The sequence below is a fragment of the Atta colombica genome, unplaced genomic scaffold (genome assembly GCF_001594045.1).
Source record: "Atta colombica isolate Treedump-2 unplaced genomic scaffold, Acol1.0 scaffold105, whole genome shotgun sequence".
Lineage (NCBI taxonomy): Eukaryota > Metazoa > Arthropoda > Insecta > Hymenoptera > Formicidae > Atta > Atta colombica.
In genome coordinates, this window is record NW_017259190.1 from 4,902,966 (window position 1) to 4,922,657 (window position 19,692).

The window sequence follows — 19,692 nt, forward strand, 5'->3', positions numbered from 1 at the left end:
TAAATAAATTTATTCGCAGATTTCCAGCATATTAAGAATTCTTTAATAAATGCTTCTTGAGCATCAAAATTTAATTGTGATATTATTTCAGTAATCTAGCTCCTGCATTTTTAAGTCTGATAAAATTTCAGCGCGCAGTTCGAAATGATTACTAAATATGATATATATGTATATACATACATATACAGTACCTATAAATTCATACTGAATTAGTTATGACCATTTCCCATTTCTTATTGGTTGTGTTCTACGAAGAATTCTTTAAGATTCTTATTGTTTATATGTACACATATAAAATTTAATATATTTACATATTACATATTTACATATTTCTTCTCTTTCTTCTTCTTTCTACCTTAAGCTTCTGAGCCTGTATTACATCTCTTTCATATGGTTGTGTCATGCTGATTATCCAATTGCCACGAGCATACAATTTTAATGCCGGTTCCGAACGGATTTTTTTGAGAGGTATTTCTGTGGGCAACGATATTCTCGGGAAGTTGCTGACCTTTTCCGAGAGGAGACACGAGTGTAAATATTTTGGTTCCTACTAGGACCCGGGACACCTTTGGCATGATAGACCAATGCGCTGTCTGCCATGCCACGTTTGCGCCCTCTTATATTATATGTATTTTTAAAATAAGATTCATATTTTCTTCAAGATTTTTTCATATATTTTTCCCTTCTAAATAACAACATTTTAATCAAAATTTATTTATCTGCATATTGAAATATCCAATTTTGTCGATAAAAGTTTGTCGAAAAATGTCTCCCGTATAACTAATATATACGAAGATTTAATAAATATTTCGTTAATAAAACAAAATGAGACACATTAACGATGCAATAACAAAATGCAAGAATAAAAAACTATTCAGAATTAAAAAATATATTATTTTATTTTGACTGTTCAAATTTATTTGAACATTTGATTAGAAAAGTGTTGAAAATTATTTCTCTATTAATATTGTATGTTAAAGTACAATAATCGAGATAGGATGATTAAAGAAATAGGATGATTTTCTAGATTTGCACATTTTGATATATCTCTTCCAAGATGAAAATTAAAACAATAGTTTAGTAGAATATTTCACTAGATATCCTATAATTTTTAAACTGGAATAAAATATTTTTTATGTAATCGTGTTTTACTGTAATTTTATTTAACTAAAAAGTGCATGCGTCTCTCTCTCTCTCTCTCTCTCTCTCTCTCTCTTTCTCTCTCTCTCTTTCTCTTTTCCTCCCTCTTTAATAGCTTAAAATTACTTCAGTTTGTTTTGTCTACTTTGTCTCTGAATATTCGATGTAACAATGGATTATTTGGTGGGACTTCAATACAAATACAGTCTACAGATGATTCTCAAAGAAATTCCACCGAATTAATAATGCAAAAACGGAAGTCAGCAATTAACTATAATCAATGATTATTTGAATGTGTGTTTTGTTGTGTGTTTGTTTTATTAAAAACATCAAAGATCGAGAAGGTCAAATTAAAATATTTGTCAAATAAAATATGAAAAAAATATCTTCACAAACGTAGAGCTCAGAAGGAGAAAAAGATAAGATATAATTTGAAAACTTTTATCATTTTCTTTCAATTCATAAAATTGATTTCAATTAAGAAATAGAGCATCTGCGTCTTCTACATCCTGCATAAGAAATTTTTACAAGAAGAAATTTTTAAAAAATCGACAATATTAATAATTAAAATGACATTTGATATGATACATACATATGTTTGTATACATTCAAAATTATGAGAATTTGTTATATAACATTCATGAAATAACATGCAAGAAATATAACATTCGTTGTGTGTACTTTCGTCAGTCACTTGTATAAAAATTTCGTCGAACAGAACTGTCAATTCTTTGTCAGATTCGTGTACAATTGTCGATATTTGTCCGTCGACTTGATCGAGCCCACGGCATAATAATCTAAAATATTCATATCTTGCAAAATGTCATGTATGTACGTAAATGCGAACGAAATAATGTTTTGACTTATGCATGGCTTACTCGGTCGCACAATTTTGAAAATTATATGCATCTATTAAAACATGCTATATGTATTATAAGAATATATTAAGAATATATATTAAATAATAGGAAAAAACTTTTATGCAACAATACTGCAATTGTTATGATTGAAAAGTGAAAAATTTTATATCTATAAAATAATATTAAAATACAATAATACGTAATTATCATGCTGATTAAAGTAAAAACTATAGCTAGTATTCATAATCAATTCTTATTTTAAAACCGTCTGTAATGTTTGAATGCGACTCTCTGATTGGTTCGTGATACCTCAAGACAGAATTTAACACTGTCTTGAATATAAGAACTGAAATTATGAATACTGGCCTATATTTATTTAGAAACTGATTATTATGAATTAGGAAATAGAATTGAGTATCTACACACATAGTGATAATGTAAAAAAAATTTAAATCATTGTTGGTTAATTAATGTTCAATTATTATTCACCGATGCAAGAAAACCAACTCAGTACTCTTCCTAATAAAAAATTGATGTGGTCGAGCTCGTAAAGTACGAGATTAGAACGTTGGGGACGTTCCAAGTTTGAATTCAGTACTTCCTAATAAAAATAATGAACGATTATATGTATGAGAGAGTTCTCTCGAATTTTATAAAAGTAAAGTTCTGATGTGCGCGCGCGCGCGCGCGCGCGCGCGTGTGTGTGTGTGTGTGTAACATATATTATAAAGAATAAAAGAGAGAAGATAAATGAGAAAACCGTAGATTCTTGAGAAGACGCTGATAAAATTGCAAGTGATTGATTGTCCTTTACATATTTCACTAAAATATGTTCTTTCCTTTAATTGCGAAGAATTGAAGATAGTGAACACCTAGAGAGACTTGAAAAAGTTTTCTCCTTTCAACTCTCTAATGCATAACTAATCCTGTGAGAAATGACGTCAATTTAACGTCGAAATGATGCCGAATCGACGTCGAAATCATTAATTCGACATCAAATCGTGGTTGAAATTATTAATTCGACGTCGAATCGACATTGATTTGATGAGTTATTTCTCACTGAGAATAAGCAATCAATTATCATTTTTAATATTAATGAAAGTGTAAGTAAGTATAAATTTTAATAATAATAAATTTAACGATTTATTAGGACTGTATAATGCAATGAATACACAATAACTAAAAAAATAATGCCTATATCGAAGCTAGATCTTGAATGTTATAAATAATTTAATGTGAATTTATATATCACATTTGTAGTCTCTTGAATTGCGTGCCGAATTGATTTTAAGTTTTTATAACTGTATATTGATATTTTATGCATAGAATAATGAGATGAATCAGTTAATGTATATAAACGAAACCGATGATGTATTGGGTTATTCGGAGAGTTCGTGCCGATTTTTGATAAGTGGCGTAAGGACAAGTCTGAATATATCAGAACGATTGAAAACAAATGACATGCGTACATATCGTAAAAGACGGTACTTCAGGCATACTTGGAAAAAAATTTGGTTGCAATACGTTAACTTTTGTCAGTTTTATACGCCTTTGAATATGGAAGAAAACAAAGTGCATTTTAGGCATTAATGCTTTTCTTTTACCGGAAAAGCAAAAATGCCACACAAGCGGCAAACAAGATATGCGCTGTTTATGGCGAAGGTGCTATAGCTGAAAGAACTGTGCGGAAGTGATGACTGCTAGGTTTAAAGCTGGTGATTTCAACCTTGAAGATCAAGAACTCCCGGGTAGGCCCTCTACCACAGATGAAGATCAGATTAAAATACTGATCGAGAATAATCCATGCTATATGACACGTAAATTAGCAGAAATGTTAAATATGTCAAAATCCACCATCCACGAGCATTTTGTGAAGTTTGGCTACATAAACCGTTTTGATGTATGGATTCCCCACGATTTAACGGAGAAAAATCTGATGGATCGCATTTCCATTTGCGACTCGCTCTATAAATGCAACGGGGAGACACCATTTTTGAAGCAAGTAGTGACGAGGGATGAAAAATGGATCATTTACAATAATGTTGTGAGCCAAAAAGATCTTGGGGAAAGCGGAATGAACCTTTAGCCATCCCAAAAGCCGGTCTTCATCCAAAGAAGGTCATGCTCTGTGTCTGGTGGGATTGAAAAGGGATCTTGTATTATGAGCTTTTACCAAACAACGAGACGATAAATTCAGAGAAGTATTATTTCCAATTAGACGAATTGAAGACAGCAATTGAACAAAAACGTCCAGAAATAGCGAATCGGAAGGGCGTCGTGTTTCATCAGGATAATGCGCGGCCTCATGTGTCTTTAATAACTCGACAAAAGTTGTTGGAGCTCTGTTTGGATGTTCTACCCCATCCACCATATTCATCAGACCTCGCGCTCTCTGATTTCCACCTATTTCGATCATTACAAAATTCCCTTAATGGAAAAAGCTTCAACTCTTTGATCGAGGTAAAAAATCACTTAGAAAAGTTTTTCGCTGAAAAACCTGAGAGATTCTGGAAGGAATTTTCAAGTTGCCTGAAAGATGGAGAAAAGTTGTAGAACAGAATGGCACTATATAATTTAATAAATGTATACTAAAATTTAAATCTTCTGCGTTTCAATTTTCCTTCAAAATCGACATCGAACTTTCCGGACAACCCAATATTTACATATTGCAAATTATTAAAAAACGAATAGATGAATAGAATTTATAAGATGTTTTATACTTTATTCTGACACCAAATATAAAATATCGCATAAATTATTTTAATTTTTTATTTGCATATGCATAATAATTATACGATGAATCATTTTATAAATAAATTATATTATTCTATTGTATTTAAAAAAATGACATCTCCACGTGAAGAATCAATTTTTTCAAAAATTGACCCTAATAACGCACTCTATCCGAAATACATTCTGAGAATGTCCTTGAGATGTTCAAAGGATACTGATGTCCTTTGGACGTCCCCTGGAGATCTGTGCTGTTAAGGGACTTTACTATTATTTGTTCCTCTTTAGATTATACAACTTTTGCTTGAAACATTCTTTTATAAGAGGCTTAGAAAAAAATTCCAACAAGAATATTAAAGTGACTCACCCTATGTATCTTTAAATAAATTAAGAAGAAAGAAGCATATGCAGATAGTATATACTAAAGTGTTTACTAAAGTGTTTACTAAACTTAGAAAAATGCTTAATAAATATAAGTTGAAAAATTAGTCTTGTAGATAAACTAGATTTTTCACTTTTTTTATTTGTGTTACAATCTCGATTGTTGATGATTTTCAAAAACTTTTTAAATTAAGCTTGCATTGTTTCTAAAGTAAATTTTTTCCTTACCTTTCGAAAGTCTCTCGATGCGTTCTCTGTATTTGATTCACTGAATAGGCTAAAAGCACATTTTATTGTTAGATTTATCCGCGATGATTTATGAAAAAAAAAATTCACACAACATTCTGCTAATTACGATATCATGAAAAATGGTTGAAAATTAATAAAAAAGAAGTCACTCCATTCGCAATATGGCACATGCAACGCAAACTGTGAAGAACTGCAAATTTCAAACGGAAAATTGGCTTGCTCGATTGGTCAGCAATTGGTCGATTGGTGCGCGCTTTAACTCTCAATCAACCAATCAGGTCTCCCTATCTCCGCATGTTATGCGCGTATACGTATATGTGTCAAGTATCGCAAATAGATATAATCTTTTCCGTTCTATCGAATTCCGTTCTATCTATTATATTATTTCTTAATTCCTTTTCCTTCAACACAATATTTGCATTTTTTGTAAATATCGATTAATTATTCATTTTCCATTCCACTCTTTTATTTTCTTTAATCACATTTTAAATTTTGCCTAAAGATTATTCTTTAAAAATTATTTCTATTAAATAAAATTATTTCTATTAAAAAAGAAAAGTGTATAATATTTATAACTTCTTGAAAAGTATCACATACGGAAATATATGTAAATACTATAGTATATACGTTACATTTATATTATATTACAGTAGATTTCCTCTATAGTATTTTCGTACGCAATACTTTTTAGGAATAAAAGAGACTGTGCATAGCAAGTTAAGCAAAATTCATAGAGAGAATAATTATCAATCAATAATCAAATTCAGTCATTTTATATATATTCAATTTCAGTCATTTTATATATATGTATTGTGTATATAATACACACATGTATAATATATTAATTAGATGAGATAATTGAAAATTGAATAATCATAAAATAATTAATTTTATTAAATAATATCAGAATATAAGTCGAAATAAAATATGAGATAAAACTTTTGTCAAGATTTAATTTTTTGATAAAACTTTCACAAATATAATAACAATAAATTTCTTTCTACCTTTCTAATAATATAAGTAGAATAATTGAGCATAATAGTGTGTGAGCGTACTGTGAAAAGGCAAGAACACAATAAGTTGGATAGCTGCATATCTGAAAGTGTTATGTGTATAGTGTGTTTTCATCAATAGTGTTATTCATCAATAAATAAAATGCGATCTGGACAAGAATTGAAATCGTTAGTGATTCTTGTATATATAATGCAAAAAGTTTAAATAAGATTAAATTTTGACTTAATTTATGTGGTATGAGAATAAATCTCGCGTCTCTTTTTTCACGAAGATGAAAATACAATTAAATGTAAGGATCAAAACTCGTTACAAAATTTATTTTTTTAATGACATAGTATAATGTTATCGATATATCATACCGGTTTTACGTATTTCTCCTGTTAAGAAGTCACTAATTTAATACGCACGTTTTATCTTGTAACGCACAGCTCGTTATAGTACTATGTGCTGTTTACGAGCGACATATTTTATCACGGTCGCCGCGTCAGAGTTATCTCTGCAGTTAAATATTAACTATACTAATAAAGAACTGTCTTATATGTGTAAGTCTAATATATGTTTCTCTCATCGGAGAATGCTCCTTTCATCAAGGCCAACTTAGTGTAATAATCTTTCTCTTTATACAGATTCACTATAATTATATATTTATAAGCATAATTTTTCACAAAGATATAAGAAATATATTTCTTATAACGATAGGGACCTTTATTATTATATAAGCGCTAGCGCATGATCGTGATGTATGTGTATCTTTATCATTTTTAAGTTTAAAAAGCGAAGTCGAGTTACATCACTTTATACCTCATTGCGCAAGTCTATTGCGCAAGTGATTTGTATTTTTATGATATCGCAGCGTTCCAAAATTCAATGAGAAAAAATATTTTAATTTATAGCGTTTTTGACCCTAGCGGATTTGAATCGACTTGGATTGGATTAATGACGTCACTTGTTCTACTATGACTATATATATATCCTTGATGCTACAAATGTTTCGAAGATTTTTTTGATTGGTTAATTAGTAAAATTCTTTCTTCCAATTGGTCAATCAAAAGTTACAAAGCATTCGTAGCGTCAAGTAAATCATGGATAGATATATAGATATCAGAGAAGCGACAAGTGAGGAAATGATTTGATTGGCTGGCTAAATCACGTGTTTAGCGCCATTTTCTTTTACACTACGGTCATAGTATAAAAATACAAAGTGTAATGTTCTGATATACATTCTACTATTCTAACATAATGCTCAAAATTTATATTTATTTACATTATATAATGTAAACTAAGATTCCACTATTAGTGTATCTCGTAAATTAAATTCAATTTCAGTAAAATTAAACATATTACTGCGCATACTCTGACACTCGACACTTGACGCTGCCATGTAAAGGCACCTTTAAGGGAACAAACTCATGCTGACTGGAATCACACATGCGTGTATATATATTTGTCAAAATTCATGAAATACAATCTGCAAAACTGTAATTGTCTGGCAGTTGTGAAGAACGATATGATAATAATAGCATGGGTTCTTGGAGTCGATTGTGTATCTTGAAATGAGGTGAAAATTATAAAAGTGAATAAATTCACTAGAATATTCATATCACATAATTTAATTGGTCAATATCTAGTAATCATTGCTCATTTTTGTAATTTTCATCTCATTTCAAAATACACAATCAAGCCCCTTATTAGTTGCAAATTTCTTTAATTCGCGAAAAAGTTAATCACAAGTGAGTATTCGGCGCTCTGCCAGTAAAGGATGTTTTCAAGTTTTGCAGTTGACAGTACTGAAACTTAATTCGATTAGCATAATCGAAATTAATGAGACCGACCCTTTGTCTTCTTCGCGCAAATTCTCACAATTCCAGCAATTCCGTACCATTCTATACATTGCGCATAAAAATCGGCGGAACGAACGTAAAACAGGTCAAATCAATCATAAGTTCTGCCAATTCCGCATTGCGCATATGTTCCGCACCATGAGATCCGTGCCATAAGATAAAAAGCTATAATTGATTGGTTACGAGGCAAGCAATAAGTTACGTGACTGTTTACCAATTGGTTGGTCATAATGATAATGCGTTAATTATAATCTTTCGACGGGATAAAAATTTGTGTCTATGATACTCATAGTCAGATCTTATATTCAAGATCGTCTTAAGTACAGTCTTAAGAAGTCACAAATCAATCAGAGGCTGTATTAGCGGCTTAAGACAGTCTTGAAATAAGAACGAATGTAAATATTCTAAATAATATTTTGAAAGTATTATGAAATAAAAACAGTCAAATATTCCCCTCTTATTTGATGATTAAGAAGGGAATATTAAAGGGAATATTTAAGGATAATTGGTCAATTTTTACAGATTATGGCATACGGCATATGATTACGGCCAATATAAACGCTTCCCAAGAAAATCATAACATTGGATTTGTTATTGGCCTTAAGCCAGTTCTACATTAGTTGCAAGTTGATCGCAAGTTTGTAGCTACAGCCAATTTGAAGCTTGCATTTTAAAATCAGCTTTATATTGACTATCGCAACAAATTTATGATCAGCTTGCAACTAATGCAGAACCGGCTTTATGTTTTTATATATGGGTTTCATCTGCCGTTCTGCATTGCGTAGTTTTGCAGACCCGTGCATGATGTAAAGGCCATTCCTCGCAAAGCCGCATAATCGGCTTGCTAATGTAGAACTGCGCAATGATATATTTTTGATGTGAATCGCTATTAGCGCTACTTCTGTCATTTTATCTTCGTTGTTTATTATTAAATGTATTTTATTATTAGACATAAAACAAGAATAGAATGACAAATAGCGCTAGTAGCGCTCCCCAGACGCACCTCTTGTATTCTTATGTCATGGCCCCAAGTGCCGCCACCAATAATCTTTTTTATGACTGCATAACAAACGTAGCTTCTTTCGATCAAACATTAATTTATTTCATTAGTTAGTTGTTTATACGTATGTAATGTAGAATATCTATCGAGGATTACGTTGTTGATGGATGTATGTATGAACATACAATAAACGTTTTACAATTTGTCATACGATGTGATTATTGCAAAACATTCATTGCAATGATGACTGATCGTATCGATGCTTCTTTGCTGTTTACATTGAAAAAAGAACAGAATGTCTGTAATGACAGCGATATTAATTCGGATATCGACGATCTCTCATTTATGCCGTTACCATCACTTTCCAACGACAATCCTGTCATCGTCAACGAATTCAACAATGAGTTTTTACGTCTCACTACAATGGCACGTTTCTTTGCACATAATTATGTGTATGCGTACACACTATATATATATGTATATATTTACATCATTTTATATTTCTACCATTAGAGTTTAGCATGCTCAAAATTCTAGCAAATTTTGATATAAAAAGATTTAATTGATTTAATTTAATGTTATTTTAGATTTAGAATGCATATAAATATAGAAATAATTTTTACAATTAAATTTTAATTTAACTTGAAAAGTTCTAAAGTTTTAAATAATTTAAAAGATCTAAGTGATGATATTAATGTTTATTGCAAAATAAGAAATAAACTAATTAAATTTGATTAACTATTTAGAAATTAATCAAAAAGATTTTACTGAAAAATTTTAGAAAATATTTTTCCAATATTGTATAATGACTGTTACATTATAGACAATTGTTTCACAATATATATATATTTGTATAGGTCCGTGCTGTATATTTGTCCTATCTTCATAAATGCTTACTTAGTAATTATGCAACTTGTTATAAACAAAATGATATATCAAGCATTAAAGTGAAAAAGTGTGCAGATCAAATGGAATTACATGCTGTCCAATTGGCACTAGAAACTAGTATATACAGACAAAATATGCTGAAAATGGTAATAAATATTATTATTTAAAATAATTAAAATAGTTTAAAAGGAAGGCAGTATTTAAGATTTCCTCGTCGATATTTTATATCATTGTAATTTATTTGTCTTTGTAGATTGATGATGTAAAATCACATACAATTAAAAAGAAAGCGTATAAAAAATTGATAATATTTTTAGAAACATCAAAAAATAAATCTGACATCGCTGTGCAAACAGATGACAGGTGGATGGATTCGGAAAGTACAAATATACAAGATGTATCTATTACATTCAACTGTGAGAAATCACTGCAAACAGTATTACCCACTATGAATTCTAACAATCTCTTTGAAAGTGGGAGTGTTATGGAAAATTTTAATGATGAAACTCTCCCCTTAGATACAAATGAAACAGATCCGCAAATGCTGCAAAATATTGCAAAAGACTCTAACGACGCTAGTCATGGATTTAATCATCAGATGGATTCTCATGTAATGGATAACATATCTGTCAGAAATGAAGATGAAAATTCACAAGATTCTCTATTACAACATATGCAAGATATGTTTTGTGAAAGTGATGATAGTAGTGATCTTACGAGATTAATTGAGAAACATTCGGGTGTTACTAAAGCAAATATCGATAAAGAAATTAATGAGATATGTTCAGAAGCGGATATTGTTGTAGACACAAATCTTTTTAATGTTCCAATAAGTAATAATGTATCGAGGCCTAATACAGCAAAAGTAAATACAAGCGAAGGAAGAATCAGTTTCAGTCGTTATAAAGAAATGCAAAGTAAAAAAACCATTAAATCAAAAAGAATTAATATAAATGAAACTGTTGAAAGCAAACAAAAACAAAAAATAAATGCTATTTGGTTCGTGGAACGCGTACATCAAGTTTCAAAATTAAAAGCTAAAATGACTGAATTATCATTGACAAATTATCGAAGGCATGGAAGAGTAAGAGAAAAATTTCTTCATTTGTTTGGGGAATTTGAGGAAGAAGAAATGATGCCAGATTCACCAGTATGTATAGAAGAACATTTATCAGCTTGCAAAGAAAGAATAGCTCCTTGGATTGTGAAATACTTAATGCCATTCTACAAAAAAAGAAGAATTAAAGATCGTCATCTTTTTAAAGCTGTTGCAAAGTACATCACAGATATGCTTATTATAGAGAATACTTTTCCAGGTGAGCCACTAAATCCGATATGTTTTTCAGTACTCATTCAAAAAATTATGCAATTTTTAATAATAAAATAAGTTAATATTATAATAATATTAAATAAAAATATTTGCATTAAGTATATTTTAGATGATTATCTTGTTTTATTATCAATTGAGTATTTCAATATAACACTAATGGAGAATTGTGCAATACTCAATTAAAAGAAGAGCTAGCCGCTGGAAAAACCTAATTTCAATTTTTTTAATTTCAAACATTGCTAATTTATATTGTTTCTTTCCATATAATTAAATAGAAAATAAATATATTAGGAAAAAATATAGCTACTACTCTATATATCTCATAATGTTCAATTTGTGAATCACAATATAGCTAGGGCTGGGTCTATTTGAATATTTGAAATACTATTTTTTGAAAAACAGTATTTATAAGATAATTGTATTTTACATTTCAGTGCAGCACATGAAAATATTTTGTATTTTGTGTTTCATGGCAACGTATAAAATTTTGTATTTCAAATACTAAGATTAATAAGATTAATAATTAATTTAATCTTATTATTTGAATTAAAACATACGCTCTTTCGATTATAAATACAAGGTATACATAAACTTTCGTGTGCTCCGTTGAAATAAAACAAAATACATTTGTATTGCAAAAAATACCCTCCTTCCCACCTCTGAATATAACAATAAAAAAAGTACATTAACAAATTATTTCATAATCGTAATATTCATATATTCTTCCATTTATATATTTCAGAACAAGAGTGTGTAAGTAAGTATATAGAAGGTTACTTCAAAAACAAGAGGTCTGTTAAGACTAAGCAGGATATATATCTATAAGAAATTGATAGTGTTATTCATTAAAATATAATACAAATCAATGAAATATAAAAAATTGTAACTTGCTATAGACAGTCTTGCATAACATTTTTGTTTTTGTTTGTATTATCCACAGAATCACATATTTATTACAATGTAAATACTCTTGAATAAAAATTTTGCGAAAACTTTGAAATAGAAATTTGATTGTAGGAAAGGTGGATGGATGTATGTGTTTATAGTTATTCTTTAAAATTACTCCTTTTCAGTTGCACTATTCTCTATTAAATTAAAAACTAATAGTTTATGTATCAAATTTTTAATTATGTTAAATAACTACCTACATAATTAACAAAATAAGGAATACATTTTATATAACTCTTATGAATAATAACATTTTTTTATTTTGCTTATTTCTTTTGTTATAAACAGTATATGATAACAGCAGATAGAATCAACTTAGTATGTATACCCATGTAAGAATGATTTTGCCAATTTATCATTTATTTATTTCTTTATAAAGATACTTTATTATGTTTTTCGTGTAATAATAGTTAGAGTAAACTAGAAGTGTGAATATTTCCAAATAAGCATCTTGATTTGATAACGTAGTATAGGTAGCTTACTTGATTCTTGCAAGAATAAGAATATTTGTGACTTCCAAATAAGATGTAAAGGTAATGAAAACGTGATTTCAAATGTGACGACTTGGTGGAAAAGGTATTCGTGATATATATATATATATATATATATTTTTTATAGCAACTTATGTATTACGTATCTTTCCAGGTACATAATTTTTGTCTATCACCGGTTCTTGCAGAAACATATGCAAACATCGTTCGTTCTGTGCCAAAGGATGTCCAGCTATTCTGAAATATAAATGATTACGCAATATGAACAGTTGTACATATAAATTCATATGTTCAGGTAAAATATTATTCTAGACAATCACTGACATTTGTTGGAGATATGTTACATGTACAGTAATACTACAATCAAAATATATAAATGATTTCAATACAATACACATGATTAAGAAATAATGCACTTCGATAACTTTCGTTTCATATTCATATTGAACATATGATTTCTGCAAAAGAAACAAATTGCCTATTTTTATGATTAAATTAAGTTAAAACGGCAAATTCTATTATCTTTGAAAGTCATTATTGAGTTGAGAAAAATAATAATAAAAAAAGAGAAATATCTTATTTTCTATCTATTAATATATATTATTCTACTAATGTACTAATATTTTTATTTACTAATATATTTATTTCTCTCAAAGAATAAAAATAAATGTAAACATGCTTAAATAAACATCCTGCTATAACTAAATCTTTAAAGAACTTGAATAAAATTTTTTAAAATAATTATATAGAGTGCTAGATTAAATAATCACTTCTATGTATAGAAATTAGATTACGTATTATTTCTATGTATGAAACATAACTGTACAATTTCTTGTTGCACATAAAATAATGCTCACTTGTTAACGAAAACTTCCAAGCCTTTTCTTCGATCTTCGATAAAATCTTCCTCAAATATTCCATCGTCTCCACGAAAAGGCATTTGACGTTTCCATGCTTTCCCTGGTAAAGGTGGTACCACAATCTGTAATTTAAGAAAATATATGAAAAATGATTTTCTATTATATTATATTACATTACAATAAGATATACAAATGAAATACAAAAAAGAATCAAAAAGAGACAATTGTGGTTCACTTCAATGGCTGTCTGAAAAGGAGAAAGATTCAAGTCCTGGTGCAGTATCTAAAAGTATCACATAATACTTTCCTCATGTCTCACAAACGTACGCTTCCTATCTTCATAGTTAAATAATAAGTTTAATAAATAAATGTAAGAAGTGTCAAAATAAATGTATACTTTCTGAAGTAGACAAATTGATATTATTTTTTAAATCTCCCTACAATTCTATTCATAATTAAGGGTAGATATAAAAAGACTTTATTTTTAAGTACAATTACCTCTTTTTCATTAACTAACCTTACTATCTCTTTCTAATTCATTTCTCAGCCATTCGAAATCACTGTATCGTCTTCTTACTGTTGAATCCTTTACTTTAAAGACTGGCAAGTTTGTCTGAAAAAGTCAATAACTTTGAAAACATTGAATTTCTTAGTAAATATGTTCAGAAATCTTCAACGTTTTGAAATATTTATGATATCTATATATATATATATAATGCAAATACACATATGCACATATAAATTATTCACTAAATAGCTATTCTTCAATTTTCTAATGTTACAGTTTCATACTTTTATTGCTCCAAATATAAAGTTTGTCTGAATTTATGATATTAATGTCGATATATAAAAATAAAAAAATATCAATACCAATTAGATTTTTGAGCAATTTATAAATTTGTTTTGAAATCTAAACAATAAATGTATGTCAGTCTTTATCAATATGATAGCGGGAACAACCCACGATATGTCTAATGAATCAGTAGACATGACTGAATTGTGATTATTCGATGTGTCTGTTTTATTGTTGCGGACGTAAAAAAATATTGACAAGACTAAATTTCGACATGACAGATGTGTGAAACGTTTAATAAATTTGCACAAATGTATATAAAGCAATAGATATTACTCACTCTCATACGAACTTCATAATCGGTATAACGTTTCTTGCCGACACCATGTGTAATCGGATTAATAACATCGATTTCAAGGAAATTTGCAGGCGCCGCATAAGCGTCGTCCAATGTTTGTTTTTTCACATTTAAGCGTCGTGTTGCGTCTACGGTTGTATCCGCCATTTCAATTACAAATTTCAATTAAATATGTGTTCGTTTTGGTAAATTTCGTTTCTAGTAAATGCTCGAAAACACTACCGATATGCAACGAATGCTATGAAGTACCATCAGAAATGACAGCGCTTAGTAACTTGACACGATTCGTTTTTCTCTCTCTCTGTCGATCTCCTTCTCTCATCCTCTACTACGTCACATATTACACGCGCCCTCGTGCGAATAATGCACACACCACACACCCCACACACACACACACACACACACACACACACACACACACACACACACACGTACGTACGTTATGCCTTTAACTATAGAAAGATAGACAGCTAACAGTAACTTTAGAGTAGTAATAATAATTAAGACGTATTATGCCATCGTGGACCAATTGGGAAATGTGAATTAAAACTAATGTATTGATAAGAAAAACACGACTCCGAGGATCGATTCTGTATCTTGAAACGAGGGAAAATTATAAAAGTGAAAGAATTAACTAGAATACTAATAATTTCATTGGTCAATACCAAATAAATTTGCTCACTTTTATAATTTTCACCTTGTTTGAAAATACAGACTCGATAGGCCTAGAATTCATAGGCAGGTATTCATAGTTGATTCCTATTTCAAGACCGTCTTAAGTAATGTCTTAAGACGTTAATGCAGTCTCTGATTGGTTCGTGACTTCTTAAGACTGTACTTAAGACGGTCTTGAATATAAAATCTGAATCCGGCCATAGTTTTTTTTATCAATACATTAGTTTGCTGTATATCGATACATTAGCTAAATATCGGCCTTAAAACATTTTTGAATATAAGATCTGGGGATCGATTCTGTATCTTGAAACGAGGTGAAAGTTACAAAAGTGAGCAAATTTACTAAGTGTTGACCAATAAAATTATCAATATTCTAGTAAATTCGCTTACTTTTGTAATTTTCGTCTTGTTTCAAGATACAGATCAGTCCTAGATATTAGAGTGGATACAAAGCGAGTAGCGTGTGCCTAATGCTGATTGGTTATGCCTTTGAGTTTATTTACTGTAACTTAGACGAAGACAACATTAAAGAAAGAAGAGATTAAGACGAGGAATTGCGTCGTGTAGATGTAAATCATTAAATAACGATTTCCGGTTAATTGGCGTCACTCTCTTTATACCCACTCTACTAGATATAACCATCGACGAGATACTATTAAAGATCGACATCTTTAAGCCGATGTTCATGATGCTAGAAATTGGACCGAGATTTCGGACAGAGAAAAAATTAACAAATCATATTTGAACAATTTGATCACATGACCATTGCGATTGGTCAATTCTTTCTTTATCCGAAGTCTCGGATCGATTTTTAACATCGTAGACACAAGGCTTTACGGGAGTTCGCGTCTTCGTGAATATTAAAGTAATTAAGAGTTAAAAACTGATAATATTGTACTAATTTTATGATTTATTAGTTTAGTAGACGTATTTATACATTTAGAATTCAATAATTTGATTTTTTTCAAAATTATGATTTCAGTGTGATCGTCAAAGTTTGATTATCAACAGCGATGATATCTGCAGAGAAAAAATTGTAATTTTTTTGCAATATATAGGATATTATAATTTTGTAAGTATGCATATTTATTTATGGAACATTTATGTAATAAAAAATTATGAATTTAATAATGTATGAGCCAAATATTTATGTTAATAATAGCAAATTTATATCAATTGTCAATAATGTCAGCGTTCTTCAATTATCTCCAGGCCCTTGGAGCCCTTTTTAGCTTGTCAAAAATTTGTCAGGATTGACGATCTTTAATAATATGGATCTGAGCAAAAGAATTGTTATAAGACTTACTTAGAGACTTAAGTGTAGACATAAGTAATACACAAGCGTTGTCGTACGATTTATTGTCATGTCTCTTGGAGACAAGTTAATAAATTGTACGTTATATGTGAAAGCTTGTGCGTTACTTACGTCACAATTTAAGACTAATATCGATTTCAGTTGGAAACCCCAATGTGCACTGGTGCATGCCAAGACTGTTGTACACGGTTAATATCACCGCGGCAGTGTATGTTTCGTCAGGCGAATACGAAATGTGAACCTTATTACCGACTTATAATACTGGTCGCGTGCAATACATGGTCGCAGTCATCTAATATTTGAAGAATAGTTTTGCCATTTTCGACTGTTTGCATCATTCACGATTTTCGAGAAATCTATCCAGTTTGAGATAACCGATTTTCACTAGAAAGCCTCACAAGGAGAGAGTGGCAAATTGTATCACGTGATTGCATCACGTCCAATCAGGACGTCACGAGATGATCAATTTTCTCCAATCTCTTCTATGCCTTTGAAGCTTTGATGCCCACATCCAATCAAAGAAGACGAATTACATAATGCAGTTTGCCATTCTCTCCCTGAGGCTCTCTAATTTTCATCTTCTTCTTTGTGCTTTTTTGGGATACAAATGGTCACGTTTACCTCGATTTTATTGCGATGGCTTCCTTTTTAAGTAGTACGAGTAGATATAATGTAAATACATAATAAAAATATAAATATTAAATATTATAATATTATATTATTATATTATATTAAATATTATATTACTATAGTTTTAATTTAATCTGCAAAACTCATTTCATGTTTCATCAGATATTTTTTGCATGATTTCTTCAATGTAATTTTTTATTTTCACTCTGTCTTCTTTTTATGTTCTATCAATATTAATTCGTCATCGTCACTTGATGATGATGGTGTTAAAAATTCCAGGAGCATATAAATCACTCATAAAATCAAAATTGACTACAGATTGGATATCAATTTTCAGATGAAGGCTATGTTTGGCTACGATCCACTTGCTGCTACGAATGTTTCGAAGCATTTTCTAATTGGTCAGATAAAATTCTTTCTCAATTGATCAAGTAAAAGTTTCGAAGCGTTTTTAGCATCAAGTAAATCGCACCTGAAATCAGACATTAGCGACAAAATTAATACCACGTGATCACACACGATGCTTTTCAGCGTCTCATAAAAGCCCAATTACCAACTGGTCCCAACAAATTTGTCGGGACTTTGTGTACACTTGTGCGGTGTAGTCCAGACGAACATGCGACACTGACAAGAAATTGCACCATTCAATCAGTCGAACACACCAGTTGCACTGACATCCGAAATGTGCAGTCGGTACGTCCTAGCCGAAATCACTATGTATGCAAAAACGAAATGGAAATTATCAAATACATGTTTTATTAACAGTACAATATTGGAGATTGTACGATTTAATCTGTTTTTAATACATTTTTACGGCAATTTTTGTATATGATAACTTTATGTGCAGTAATGCATCCAAGCCGAAATCGCTATATAAATAAGTATTACGACAATTCTTGTGCTTCCTATCTCGTTAGTGATATAACAGAGAAACACCACTGAGCATATTTAAAAATTATAATTAAATCGTCCAAAAAAAAAATCGTGACCTGTGTTTACATCTGTCATTTCGTAAATGGAGTGCGATTCCTATAACAGTAGTGTTTCTATTGACTACACAGAAATACTGATTCTCTTTAAAGATTACAATATACATATCAAGATTTAAAAATAATGATATTTACCGAAATTAGAAGATTAATGATATGATTACATGTAACGCGATACAGAAACTAATTAGAGCTACGTTCCAAAATTTCCTCTCTGAGGAAAATTTTACTCGAAATATATAGTACATGTAATATATACTATAGCATATAGAGTAAAATCTTCCTCGGAGAGGAAGTTTTGGAACGTAGCCTAAATAACTATAAAAACCGTACAAACCGTGCCACTTGCTTCTTTTTTCCTCTATTACTACTTTATGTAGCGCACCTCTGTGAAGTTGGCACCTCATTTTTCAAAAAATGAAATTTTGATCGAAGTTCCGAATGCACCTCGAAGAGTTCTGGAGTTCCTGTCCAAAATTAAGAATAGTTCCGGAGAATTAATATAAAAAAAAAAAAAAATTAAAAAGTTTGGAGTGCTAACTTCACAAAACGAAGAACGAAAAATCGCGATATCTTCTAAACCATTAAACCTAACGCCTTAATAATAATAACTTTAATAGATAATTTATCTAATAGAGCATTAGGACTAACAGTTTAAAAGATATCGTAATTTTTTGAATATCTGATTCTGTCACATCTGAGGGACAAAAATTTTTTTAACATTACGGCAGTTCTGTTGAGAGTTCTGGATAGCATCCCAAGAATTCTATCAAAAGTTATTATCATTTAAGGCGCTAGGTTGAATGATTTAGAAGCTATCGCGATTTTTCGTTTTTCGTTTTGTGAAATTAGCCCAAATTTTTTAATTTTTTTTTTTATATTAATTCGCCGGAAGTATTCTTAATTTTGGGTAGGAACTCCAGAACTCTTCGAGGTGCATTCGGAAACTTTGACCAAAATTTCATTTTTTGAAAAATGAGATGCCAACGTCACAGAGGTATGTAGCGCGACATGGGCCAGTAATAAATTCACGTTACTAAGCACTTTTTAATCAAATTAATTGATTTAAATGCAATTATTAAGTAAATTCATTGAAAAAATAAGAGTGTTGATAAAATGTACATAAAAATAATATATTAATTAAAATAATAAATTAATATATTAAAAAAAATTCATATTAAAGTTTATTTGTCATTAGTC

General features: G+C 30.0%; 4 protein-coding genes across 5 annotated transcripts in view; 2 read left to right on the forward strand and 2 right to left on the reverse strand.

Annotated features, from left to right (window-relative positions):
* Window positions 1-6,806, reverse strand: part of LOC108689327 (diuretic hormone receptor-like) — a 51,156-nt gene extending 44,350 nt beyond the window's left edge. Inside the window, exons 1-2 of the mRNA XM_018196065.1 lie at window positions 6,734-6,806; window positions 5,340-5,388 (exon numbers count right to left, since the gene is read on the reverse strand). The gene's annotated coding sequence lies outside the window, so the exon portion shown is untranslated. The remainder of the gene's footprint in view (window positions 1-5,339; window positions 5,389-6,733) is intronic.
* Window positions 3,694-4,086, forward strand: LOC108688653 (histone-lysine N-methyltransferase SETMAR-like). Its single transcript, XM_018194987.1, has one exon. It carries the CDS (start codon window positions 3,694-3,696, stop codon window positions 4,084-4,086), a length of 393 nt encoding a protein of 130 aa, XP_018050476.1.
* Window positions 6,807-9,344: 2,538 nt separating the features above from the next.
* Window positions 9,345-12,277, forward strand: LOC108689688. Of its 2 annotated transcripts, XM_018196582.1 has the most exons (5): window positions 9,345-9,641; window positions 10,073-10,249; window positions 10,357-10,519; window positions 10,622-11,419; window positions 12,176-12,277. In XM_018196582.1, the coding sequence occupies exons 1-5, from the start codon at window positions 9,387-9,389 to the stop codon at window positions 12,256-12,258; spliced, it is 1,476 nt and encodes a 491-aa protein (XP_018052071.1). In that variant the 5' UTR covers window positions 9,345-9,386; the 3' UTR covers window positions 12,259-12,277. The 2 variants fall into 2 exon arrangements, with proteins under 2 accessions (XP_018052071.1, XP_018052064.1); XM_018196575.1 differs by having other exon boundaries at window positions 10,357-11,419.
* Window positions 12,278-12,955: 678 nt separating this feature from the next.
* On the reverse strand, window positions 12,956-15,197 carry LOC108689738 (sorting nexin-12). Its single transcript, XM_018196660.1, has 4 exons — window positions 14,866-15,197; window positions 14,250-14,345; window positions 13,730-13,854; window positions 12,956-13,109 (listed from the first exon to the last, which is right to left on the reverse strand). Exons 1-4 carry the CDS (start codon window positions 15,028-15,030, stop codon window positions 13,004-13,006), a joined length of 492 nt encoding a protein of 163 aa, XP_018052149.1. The 5' UTR covers window positions 15,031-15,197; the 3' UTR covers window positions 12,956-13,003.
* Window positions 15,198-19,692: the final 4,495 nt, after the last annotated feature.